This window comes from Patella vulgata, chromosome 1 (assembly GCF_932274485.2).
Source record: "Patella vulgata chromosome 1, xgPatVulg1.2, whole genome shotgun sequence".
Taxonomy (NCBI): domain Eukaryota; kingdom Metazoa; phylum Mollusca; class Gastropoda; family Patellidae; genus Patella; species Patella vulgata.
Genome location: NC_065879.2, coordinates 58192906 through 58206506, shown reverse-complemented (window position 1 = coordinate 58206506; position 13601 = coordinate 58192906). Strand labels below are relative to the sequence as shown.

The 13601-nt window shown below is 35.1% G+C and overlaps 1 protein-coding gene across 5 annotated transcripts in view; it reads left to right on the top strand.

The window, feature by feature from the left end:
• Positions 1-1370: 1370 nt before the first annotated feature.
• The window catches only part of LOC126808779 (5'-nucleotidase domain-containing protein 3), a 457910-nt gene continuing 445679 nt past the window's right edge, over positions 1371-13601 (top strand). For 4 of the 5 annotated variants that reach the window (XM_050533756.2, XM_050533755.2, XM_050533760.2 and 1 more), the window contains exons 1-3: positions 1371-1600; positions 9428-9606; positions 10364-10438. In XM_050533756.2, the coding sequence (XP_050389713.1) occupies positions 1462-1600; positions 9428-9606; positions 10364-10438 (393 nt within the window). In that variant the 5' untranslated portion in view covers positions 1371-1461. The other variant, XM_056100816.1, reaches the window with a different exon arrangement.

Here is a 13601-nt window from a genome sequence, read left to right as displayed (position 1 = left end):
AGGCTAAGTCGGGCGTTTCATACTATAGGGAAATATTGGTTTATTAATAGAGTTATGAGTTTAAGTTTCTAGTTATATTAAGGGTTCCGTTTAGGTGACGTAAGATTCGTTGTCTTCTTCTGTGCGAGTGTTGTAATTTCGGGCTGAGGCAGGCATCAAGTTGTGATGTATATATTATGAGTAGAATTTCGAGTTATTAGTTACTTCACGGGTTCCGTTTGGGTGACGTAAGATTCGTTGTCTTCCTCTGTGCGAATGTTGTAATTTCGGGCTGAGGCAGGCATCAAGTTGTGATGTATATATTTATTAGTAGAATTTCAAGTTACTAGTTATTTCACGGGTTCCGTTTGGGTGATGTAAGATATGTTTGCTTTCCTCTGTACGAATGTTGGAAGTTCAGGCTGAGGCCTGTATCAAGCCGTGATTTTTATGTTTATTCGAGGAGCTATTGTTTCTAGTTATTTTGCGGCTTCCGTTTGGGAGATGTAAGATTTGTGGCGTCCCTCTGGATGAATATTATTAGTTCAGACTGAGGCAGACGTCAATCGTTATCTTTCCTAAGTTTGATTCATTTGGCCGTTTTCATTCGGAAGATATAGAACTTTGTGTAGATGGGACGCTTAGTTTCTTGTTTGATAAAGAGACATATAGTTGATGAACTTGGCAGAGTCCTTTCAGCTGGTTCACCATTGGAGGAGAGAAGACCAGCAGTTACGAACGCGCGTTTCGGTCTTTCAATCTTTGTATTTTCCGAAATAAAAACTTTGAAACTTTATAAATGTGTTCTCTTTTCCTTCGGTTCACGCGAGAAACCTGACATCCTGCATACGACCTGGACTTCGGTTTGCATAAGAGTCGGTCACTCCCACCGGTCGAGTGCAAATCGATAACCGTCCTGTTACACTTATATTGTTGTTTATAATAATGTGTATTATCAAATTAACTATAAAATAAATAACTTGTTAATCCTTAACCGTCGTAATTGTTTAATTACTTCCCATACAAATCCTATATAATCAATCTAATCAAACTGATCCAAATAGATTAGATGGTGTCGAAATGACGCGGGTAGCGGGTGTCGAACCAGCTCGGTGTCGAAACAACTAGGATTCTGCGGTTTAACCGGTAATTAATTCCACCTGTTTTGCGGTGTATTCCAGTGACTTTTAGAAATTATCTATGGTGCCACAGAAATGGGGGATAAAGATTGTTTCATTTCATTCCAATTATTGTGTTTCGTCAGTGGTTTAAATAGTTGCGCGGACATTTGTTATTCATTCCGTACGCTCACTTCAACAACGGCTAAACATGTGTTTTGTGCAGCTTTCGACGGTGAGGGTCAAGGTCATAAAACGTCCGCACATCGTAACGTACGCTGACTTCAGCCCAATCGACTGGTTTATTCAACGATTTGGACTTCATTAGGGTTGACTCCCTTGATCTCGGCTGAACATTATAATAATGGCGATTTTGAAATGTCAATCTCGCTCATTTTGTAGCAAAATATTGAAATTGCACATGGCTAGATTTACGTCCTGGGGAGGCAAGGAAAGGGAAGATTTAAAAGAAGAATATTTCAAAAGAAAAACGGAAATAGAGGGTGAGAAGTGGATTATGTTTTGCGTTGATGAATAAACCACGTTTTCACGCAACTGTCATGCTTCTTGATTAACAGTAATAACACAGGAGTAGTGTCAGTAGGCCCAGTTTTATGCAAACTTTTGAGATATTTTATCAAACTTTCTAACGCTGTTATGTTTGATAGGCCTAATACTATACGGCGAAGGTATGCGGTACATTCAACTTACTTAGGCCTATATGCAGGGATAGAACTTTATTACACTTACACACAAGTTTGTTTGATTTCAAATGTACAAGCAAAAGTAGGATTTTGAAGAAATACTTTTATTTTTATTATCTTTGGATTACATGTAAAAGTTACGTTATACATTGGAGTGTAGGCTACACATTATTCCTTACAATTTCATTAAAAAGTTATATAAAACACAACAATGAACACCCAAAGGCAAAACTGCCCTCAACACTAGCCTACTACTAGTGACTGCTGGGCAATATCCTAGACACCAGAACGTAGCTAAATACGTTGAGATATACCCAGGTATCATTTAATCTTGTGTATCTAGCACTAATTTCTTTCACATTCGTTTAATATCAAATCTTTGTTTAAAACTTCGTAAAAATCGTTTAAAATGACCAAAAATCATCTAATTTGTAGGCCTACTTGTAAGTTGTGTCCAGTTTAAAGCCGACTGAATAATTTTGATAATGAGTGTCCAATTTACAAGAAGTATTTAATTTCCTGACCAACTGTTCAAAAATTAATCCTTATACATCATTAATCAATTGGGTTGTTTATTTTTTTTTGAGTGATTATGAGAAATTAAACAGTTTGTAAATTGGACACTCATCATAATCAAAATTGAATGGTCAGCTTTATAAAACTGGACAGAAGTACAAATTAAATGATTTATGGTGATTTTAAACAGTTTTTATAAATTTTTAAACAAAGATTGGATATTAAAGATACATTATGGGAGATTCGATAACGAGTTGGCAGTTCTCATTATAAATAATAGTTAAAAACTAGATAATGTAAATAAACATGCGTAACAAGTTGGAAATACCCCTGGAGTATTCACTTGACACTTTCTAGTCAATATTATTATTATTTCTAGTCAATATTATTATTTCTAGTCAATATTATTTTTAGCACACACTATCGTACCGAATATACAAACAAAATTTAGAAACTTGCAAAAGTTGTTGTTGTATTACAATTTTAATTTTCAAAATATTAATTAAAATATTTTATTTTAATTAAAAATATTTACATGTGTAGTCCAAGAATATTTAATGTTATTGTTTGCAATGAGGTTGCTATTGGTAATGAAGGCAGAACGTAAAAGAACACTTTTAGGAAAACTGACTAATAAAGTAATATACTAGAATTAGTAATAGGAAATCATTCTTTGAAATATGTCACGGTTAGCTGGGAAAATACCCAATTCTGCTAGACAGCCAATGTTGGATGCTTTTGATGGTTGTGCTAGTATTGATTTGCAGATGTTTATTATGATAAATTTGGTCCCATTTACTAATTTCAAAAGTTTTGCTGTGTACCAAACTAGATCCACAGATATCGGATGCATATAGCTATCTGCTTGAAAACTGATTGGTATTATTTGATAAGAACATCGGTCGGAAAAAAATCGGTAGTACCATTTTATTGCACAAACAAAACCATGCACATCTAGCCTTACTATTAAGTTCGGTGATTGCAGAATGACACGTCCGACGCTGAATGATAATTATTAATTAAATCAGTCTACCGGAACTCTCAAAATATATATAGTGTGGCAATGTTGGCATTACCAGTATTTATATTTTTTGCTTTATTAAAGATCATACATTTTGCAAGATTCGATAACGAGTTGGCAGTTCTCACTATAATAGTAATAGTTAAAAACTAGATACAGTAAAATCTGTACGAGCAGCCCCTCCTATTCAGCGACATCTCCTTGTAAGCAGTCACGAGAAATTCCCCCCGAGGAAATTCTATTGTTCCATCTCTTTAATTAATCAACGGTCAGTCCTCTAAAGCGGTCAGCGGTCACTATTTCACTAATAAATTTAGCAAAATAGTGCTTATTCAAGGGCCATTGTTGAATGATACCATTTTGTCGTAATTCATGCACCTCCACTAATCCCATGATTAATAGTTAATTATCTACTCCCCCACCGATCAGGTAAAACGAACTGTGAAAATAACAATAAACTCGGGATTATCTGTTAATTAATCTTCTGTTTTATTAAATGACAAACCCTGATCATTGTTTTCACACATAACGAAACACTATTTGATACTTATTAAATGAACTAAAAGTACCGTCAAAGCCGAGTTTTGTCACGATCATTTAGTATCCATTTTTCATTGCCACTTTGTTGCTAAACAGAAGTTTTAGCGCCTCCTAGTCCTATATTATACAAGAGTTACACCCCCTGAAAATCGGTGACAAATTCAGCAATGGTTTTTTGGACATGTGCGTTTTTGATAAAATAAAATTAATTCATAGATTGTCTTCACAAAATGGATAAATATTATCGAATACATCACAATGGTAAACAGCAGTATCAATGTTCGTACAAAATGACACGTTTACAGAAGATATATCAGAGATTTGAGTCAAAGAATTTCGTTCTAAGCAAGTTTCAGCGACGGCCAAATTTACCGATGCAAGTATTGATGTTTGCTCCCAATAATGCACCCAAGCGTAAAATTTACTTTTAAAATGTCAGCATTAACAAACACTGAGATTTTTATTAAGAGGTCATTCCTGTAAAGTAGCTAAGTCTATAACTCAATATCATCCGAAATCTTCGACATTGAAAACACGAATTCTTTGTCAATTTAAATTAACATTGATGTTGTGATCTTACGGGTAAAAGATGGGCTTCTGATATGCATTAAGACAAAATAAACATTTTAGCGTTGGTACACGAATCGTGTACCATGGTGCATTTCAGCGCCATTTTTAACAAGGGGCGCGTAGAAAGAGACTAGATATATTCCACAAGTCATGTCAAACGGTGACGTGATATTCTTATCTGGAGAGCATGCGCAATAAATACTATCGGTGTAGAGTGGAATAACCAGACGCTAGAGATTGCCTTTCGATTGAGACTTCTGACGTATTTAGCTGAACATAACTGATTAGAAATTGCAGTAAAAACAGAAACGATTGAATGTAAATCAGTTTATATACATTCACATTACATTATTATATGCGTTGTGACCCATTTGTGTCAATTTCTAGATCCAAAATATTAGCGATTTAGCTCCTTTAAGCGGCCAGTCATGAAAATTCCCTTGAGTGGCTGCTTAATACAGATTCTACTGTAATGTAAAGGCAATTTGCTTAAAATTTAATTCAAATTGATCCACTATGATTGAACCGAGAACAAAGCGATTGAATTTCCGCCTAGCCTTGATCATGATTACTAAAGTCAGTACGATAAACAGCATAGTCTCGATTATCCATTTAATCGTTAAATCGTGAAGGAAAGTTATGCAGTAAATCGGCTCACAATCCACAAAAGATTACAGGCTAACGATGCCATCTAGAGTTGATTATGGTCTGGATAGGGTAATTAACGTCTAATTAATAATTTAGATAACATTTCAGGCCTAAAGAAAGACTTGCAATAGACAGATTTAGCTCTTGCATGATGTACTTACTATAAAAATAAACTGTTTGTGTCGCGCGAAAGCCATTCGCCAATAACGTTTATTTTTGACCCATCTCGGAGTTTGTTTGATGGAATATAACGACAATAATGAAAGGACAGATAGTCGAACACCAAAAGAGATCAATTATGATATGTGTATTGTTTTTATACGCCCACATTGAAACAGGGTCGTATATTGGCGTCGGCCCGGCGTCCACAAGCAATTGTGGACGCTCTAGAGGCTAAAGTTAATATCCGATTGACTTTTTAAAAATTTATAAACAGTGTTTAAGGTCAAGAGACGAAGAAGCTTATTGATTTAAAGTGATTTCCGATAATTACTGCCAGAGTTACGGCCCTTGATCACTTTGAAAAATCTTGTGGACGCTCTAGAGGCCAAAATTAATATCCGATTGACTTTAAATTTGTACACAGTGTTTTAAGGTCATGAGATCAAGAAGTCTATTCATTTTCAGTGATTTTCGATAAATACTGCCAGAGTTATGGCCCTTGATCACTTCAAAAAATCTTGTGGACACTCTAGAGGTCAAAGTTAATATCCCATTGACTTTAAATTGATACGCAGTGTTTAAGGTCATGAGACGAACAGGCCCATTGATTTACAGCGATTTCCGATAATTACTGGCAGACTTATGGCCCTTGATTACTTTGAAAAATCTTGTGGTCGCTCTAGAGGCCAAAGTTAATATCCGATTGACTTTTAATTTGTACACAGTGTTTAACGTCATGAGACGAAAAAGTCTATTCATTTTCAGCGATTTTAGATAAATACTGCCAGAGTTATGGCCCTTGATCACTTTGGAAAATATTGTGAACGCTCTAGAGGCCAAAATTAATATCCGATTGACTTTAAATTTATATACACAGTGTTTAAGGTCATGAGACGAAGAAGCCTATTGATTTTCAGCTATTTACGATAATTACTGCCAGAGTTATGGCCCTTGATCACTTTGAAAAATCTTGTGGACGCTTTAAAGGCTAAAGTTAATATCCGATTGACTTTAAATTTATGCACAGTGTTTAAGGTCATGAGACGAAGAAGTCTATTCATTTTTAAGCGATTTTTGATAATCACTGCCAGAGTTATGGCAACCTATCTTTATTTAGTAGGGTAAACTCCTAGCTGATAAAATATAAGATTTTTACCACAATAAAAACGATCAGTTCCAGAAAAAACTGAAGAATTCCGAATGTCTGACGAAGATGTTACAAAACGCCGGTTATAGACAAGGAAGGAAAATAATCAATAGAATTTCCGTTTTTTGTCATAATTATCACAAAATTATGATTTATCGTAAAAGAAGAAATCATGTTATTCAGTAACAATAAGTGAAAAAATGTTACACACATTTTATTTTCGTGTGACATATTTTGTAACACGCAGTCTACAAAATCAACATGCATTTTGCGTGTTTGCGTCCATCAAATTCGATCCCTGCCTATATGTTCATGTTTCGTCATGTTGTATAAAAATGCATGTTCAGCCATTCATTGTAAAAATTTCAAATTCATTAGGCTTAATGTGCAGATTTTTTATGCGCTCCCACATTTTCGTGTGGACACTCTACAAGTCAAAAATTTTATCCGATTTTGAAACTTGAAATATAGTACTACTGCTAATGTTTTTATAATTGTGAAAGCCTAAATGTCTTTTACTGAGTTGGAATAATCGAATCAACACAACTCAGGTTTTTCCTCGTCCACTAAAGAACTGTAAGGTTTCTTTGTGCATACTACAATAACATAGGGATTATCGGTTAATCAGCTTTAATTATCCCACTTTGATTGTTGCCATTTCTAATATTTTCCAAAAAGAGTTTTCTTTGTACGCACTAATTTATCGATTGGTACTGTTATCTATGGCAAGCTTGTCGAGGAATGCATGTCAACGTGTAGCTTACGGATTATCATTTAAAACATTTAGTGGCTTGTAAAAACAGTGCATGTCGAGTAAATGTTTACTTTTGTTTTTTGTGGAGGTCTGTAGTCGTGCCACATGAAATGTGTGGTAACCTGATATCTCGGAAAAAGCTAACCGGAAGTGGTCGAAATTTTGGCTACTTTTATAAGATATTATTAATGTTATATTCTCTATGTTTCGTGGATATCGGTTGATAATTGCGGCCTGCATTTGTGCCACATGAAATGTGTGGTAACCTGATATCTCAGAAACCGCTAACCAGAAGTCGGCTAAATTTTAGCTACTCTGAGATATTATTAATGTTATCATATTCTGTAAGTTTCATGGATATCGGTTGATAATTGTTGTTTGCAGTCATTCCACATGAAATGTGTGGTAACCTGATATCTCGGAAACCGCTAACCGGAAGTGGCTAAAACTTTGCCTACTCTGAGATATTATTAATGTAATTACAATCTACAAGTTTCATTGAAATCGGCTAGTAATTTGCCGTCTGTAGCCATGCCACATGAAATGTGTGGTAACCTGATATCCCGGAAACTACTAACCGGAAGTGGTCGAAATTTTGGCTACTCTGAGATATTATTATTAATGTTATTATATTCAGTAAGTTTCATGGTTATCTGTTGATAATTGTGGTCTGCAGTTGTGCCATATGAAATGTGTGGTAACCTGATATCTCGGAATCAGCTAACCGGAAGTGGTCGAAATTTTGGCTACTCGAATATATGTTATCATATTCTGTAAGTTTCATGGATATTGGTTGATAATTGTCATCTGCAGTCGTGCCACATGAAATGTGTGGTAAACTGATATCTCGGAAACCGCTAACCGGAAGTGGTCGAAATTTTGGCTCATTGACATCAGTCGTATCAATCGTGTTGATTCTATCGGAACGTATAGATCTGCCCTTACCAGATCGTGGACTCGATGGGGACAATCCCATCGTAAAGTATCGCACGACAATGGGAACCTAGCATAACAAGTATACCAGTACCTTATTAAGTACGGTACTGGTACCCCTCATTAATACCCAGATCTTCATTAGCTCATCAGATGCCAGATAGCATGCAGGAAAGTAGGACGGTCATTAAAAGCCATTTAATTTCCTTCATTTTTATACGCCCACATGGAAATGTGGACGTATATTGCCGTGGCCCCCGTCCGTCTGTCATCCACAATTTCTTGTGAATGCTCTAATTCCAAAAGTTATTATCCGATTGTTTTAAAATTGATATATGTGATTTACGTTAGTGAGACAAAGAAGCCTTTTTAATTTCTGTTCATTACGTCTAGTGTTATGGCCCTTGTTTCACTTTGTTGAACCTTGTGAACGCTATTACGCCAAAAGTTATCAGCCGATCTTTGTGAAATTTATATGCATTATTTAAATTAGTGAAATGAAGAATCCTATTGAATTTCAGCATTTTCTGTTCATTACATCTAGTATGGCCTTTGTTTCGCTTTATTGCACCTTGTGAACGCTCTAACCTCAAAAGTTATCTGCCGATCTGTATGAAATTTACATGCGTCATTTAAATTAGTAAAGGGAAGAATCCTATTGAATTTCAGCAATTTCCGTTTATTACTTCTAGAGTTATGGCCCTTGTACGCTCTAGCCTCTAAAGTTATCTGCCGATCTGTATGAAATTTATATGTGCCATTTAAGTTAGTAAAAAGAAGAATCCTATTAAATTTCAGCAATTTCCGTTTGTTACGTCTAGAATTATGGCTCGTTTCACTTTATTGAACCTTGTGAACTCTCTAACGCCGAAAATTATCATCCGATGTATGTGTAATTTATATGCATTATTTAAATTTGTGAAACAGGTCTATTGAATTTCAGCAATTTCTGTCAATAATTTCTAGAGTTTTGGCGATTGTGAACCTTGTGAACGTTTGAAGGACAAAAGTGATCATCTGATCTGTATGAAATTTATATGCATTATTTGAATTAGTAAAACGAAAAAGCCTGTTAAATTTCAACAATTTCTGTAGATTACTTCCAGAGTTGAGACCCTTGTTTCAGTTTGTAGAACCTTGTGAACCCTAAAAGTAAAACGACAAAAATTATAATCTCATCTGTATGAAACTGTCAAAACTGTCGACTGCCTGGATGATTTGGCTGCTGTGGGCGTATGTTTCGTTGCCTGGAAACATATCTTTAGGTTAGTTGTACTGTATTACTTCCTCTGTCTTGAAAAAGTAAATCTGTTTTTGTAATTAATTACATTACAGATAAATCCACGAAAGCAACAGAGATACAACCGGAAGCAATTTTTTCAAATAATGAACTGAATCTTGGTGATATTGATGTCTATGGTTTTGATTATGATTATACTCTTGCCGCATACAACACAGAACTTCATGATGCTATTTATAGACTTGGACAACAAACATTGATGGATAAGTACAAGGTAAGAAAAATATGGATGTCAATGCTTGTGTAAGTCACGTAGGTTTATGTTTCACACAGGCTACCATATAGCATTAACTTACTTATTAACTGTCCAAGATGCTTATAAAATTGTCCACAGGGGTTGCTTATTTACTCAAGACAGAGTTAACTGAAATGATGAATTCACTAGTATATTAATTTAAAGGAGTTAAATTGCTAATATTTTGGACCTAGAAATTGGCACAAATGGGTCGCAACACATATAATAATGTAATATGAATTTATATGAACTGTTTTACATTCAATCGTGTCCGTTTTACTGTGAATTGTCATCAGTTATGTTCGGCGAAATACGCCAAAAGTCTCAAGCGCAAGTCAGTTTCTAGTGTCTGGTTATTCCAGTCAACACCGATATTATTTATTGCGCATGCTCTCCAAATAAGAATATGATATCACCGTTTGACATGACTTGTGGAATATGTCTAGCCTAATTCTTTGCGCACCTTGTTACAAATGGCGCTGAAACGCATTATGGTACACGATTCGTGTACCAATGGTAAAATGTTTATTTTGTCTTAAATATTGGATATCAGAAGCCCATCTTTTCCAGGTAAGATCACAACACCAATGCTGATTTAAATTGCAAAAAAATTCGTGTTTTCAATGTCGAAGATTTTGGATGATATTGAGTTACGGACTTAGCTACTTTAAGTGGTATCAAGTGTTCTAGAAAATGATTTTAATAATAATACCAACTTTACCATTCTGTATTTCAGTATCCAGAAGATATTTTGAAATTAAAGTACAATCCTGATTGGGCCATTAGAGGTTTACATTATGATGTCAGAAAGGTAAATCTAATGGGTGCATTCAAGGCTAGCACTGCGATATTAGAAAAGTAAATCTGATTGGTTCATTAGAGAATGGATGAATGGAATGGGGTTTAACTTCCTATTTTTCAGCTCCAACCTGGCTAATGAAAACGGGCATACGCCATACGGAATGCTATGAGGTAAATTTAAAAAACAGAAATTATATTCAAAGTGTCAAGGGTTCTTTCACATCCATCCCAACGACAAGACACCATTCCTTGCCATGCCCTCGGTCCTGCACCACCGACATGGGGAAACCACACTGGAAAATCATGGGCAACTTCCTCGTCCGACAATAGGATCAAACCCCTGACCTCTGGTAGGTCTTCATAGTATGGGAGGCCATTATTTGAGGGTAGACATTTTGCGATAATATTCCAACTTATTTTTTTTATTTTCACCTTATTTATAATGTTATCGACATATCAACTATGATTTGGCAATATATTAATATTGGCAGGGTTCATGACTATACTTCAGATTGTTTTCCATCATTTCATGATGATATTTCCAAGATGGCGTCCACTTTTGGCGGGAAAATTGGACGATGTGCTGATTTCGATTAAGTAGTAGTGTTTGGTGTCAATATACAATGTATGGGTCATTCCACAAATGAGGGGTCCGATTGAAAATTCATACATATCATTGCTCAAAGCAGCAGAAACACCTATTTACTGATCACCAATTGTTTAAAAAAGTAATTGATCATGTAATATGTTTATTATTTTATACGTATGTTCTATTAAAACATAGAAAATTGGTTTGAGGTTAAATTTTTCTATGTTGCAATTTGTGGTGTCCCTGAATTTTTGTGTTACGTTTTGGGGACATTTTGTACTCAACATTTTAACAACTGAACCATGTTGAGCACAGGACTAATATTTCCAAATATTTTTGCGAAACATGCAGCAGAGAATCTAAGATTCTGTTTGCTAATTTTTCATTTCTTAACGAATGTGACCGGCCGCATCTAAATGAGTCGAAATGCGGGAGAATCAATAATGAGATAAAGACAAAATAAGCGAAAATATTGATTTTGAACGAAATTGAGATTTTCACAAAAATGAGTCTATAAATATACTATCTATCGACACAGAAGATCAAAATAGCAATAAAACATTTTAAAACACCTGTATTTGAACGTTTTGTAAGAGTACCATATTCTTAAATCTGTCCTATTTCTCAAAATTCTCGGCGAAATTAGTTATTTTTCTTCGCTCACAGTGGGACGACCGGTCATTCCTCTTGCATAACAATTGGCATCGTTGTAAAGCGGAGCATCTCTAGTTTATAAATATGATCAAAATATTGTCGATGAATTGATTTTGAACTGATACAATCGAGTTTTTCCCCCCCCCCCCAAAAAAAAATATAAATAAACTCCGCCTGTAGCCATGCTGTCCACACAACTACTTTGCTGATTGGCCCGGACACCGCGTGCAAGACATTATCGATTAATTATTGGTTTTGGCAATGTTTTTGGGTACCTACATGCGATTCACTCTGATAAGTGGCAGAAAAAAAAATTAATTCTGATCGTATAGATTGCCGTTGAGTGTTAATCGAAACCACGTGGCTGATGATGTAAATTAATCGACAAGCGGGTGTGTGTCATTGAGTAATACTATTACTAATCAACTGTCACGGGTCAATGATAAAGCCGTCAACAACTCATTATTTACTCCGAATAATTAATCCAAGTGGTGATTGTTTGATATTTCATATCATCTTTAAAAAAATAATCTATAGGCCTTAAATGGAAATAAACAAAATGGCCAATAATGTTATTTTCGGAGAGAATTTTATTGATAGCTGAATTCCGTTTAACGTTGCTTCTTCATACGGCATGCAAAGTAAGGAATGCATCTGGGATATTATTGTTTAAAATTCTCTTATCACGATGGGTCGAAAAAATGAGAACGACCAACGAGCCGAAATGCGACAATTCCCGAGTCTGCCATTGAGTATCCTCTGAATAATGTTGATATTTACATCAAAGCCAAAATGCACGAAAGTTAACGTAAGCATTGACTATGAAATTGACATTTTTATAGGGACTCATATTTTGATAAAGTCACGGTACCTGAAAATAATAATAGACCCATCGTACACACAAAATCTAATTTTAATTCACGTGTTAAATGAACACGCGTACAGCTGTTTCGGCTTCTTTGATGATTATCCAATCAACAATCTTAATCTCCTGACCACTAGCTGGCACTGAGGTGCTAATTAATTGATGAGATTAACTGAGTTAATCTCACCAAAGTTATATTATACACAACAGACTACTAATGTATAGATTGTTCTTCAGTATAACACTATCATGTGAATATTATGACGTATGTGTTGCAGATGTTTCATTACGAAAGGAGTGCATTTATTATGATTTTCGTCGTCAGCACCCTTGAAATCCTAAATAAAAAACATATTAAACAACAAAATATAGCAAATAAATTGCGGAAATAGTCGGATCAAATTTTTACTACGATTTTCGTCTTCAGCACCCCTGAAAACCCATGGAAAGATATATTCAACGACAAAACAGCAGATAAATGGCCTTGTTGATATGGGATTTTGTTTTGGAACATACCAAATCTTTGACTTGCTTTTTCTCAAAACTTACTTTTGTGGGTTGGGTAGCTTCTAATGGACACAGCTCAGTCAATTTTTGCCCAATTCAAACAAACTATACATCAAATTGAAGGTAATGAGTTGTTGGAGAATGTGAAAATAACAATAACTCAATTTTCAAAATTTCCTCATTGTGACTCAGTATGTTGTGGGGGGTCACAAATGGTAAGTAATCTCAGTGGGAAGATTTTTATTCACGTCTCACATTGTAAATTTTTGTGTCCCCAATATTTACGTTGTATTATTGTTAAGTTAGCCACGATCTTAACTTGAAAAATCAAACCAAAATGTTTCATCTTAATTCCATTTGGACGACGTTGTAATAAATAACAAATTCCGAAAACATAAGCAGTTGTATTGTGTAAAATTGTCTGAGAAAATTTTATTAGCTTTGTCGATATTGAAAATCGAGTCCCTCGTTCAATTTACGAAGTGCTTGTTTATGCCGCTGGTAACGCCCTCTATTAGCTGCGAATTACGTTTAGTTTATGGTCACATGATGGGCATA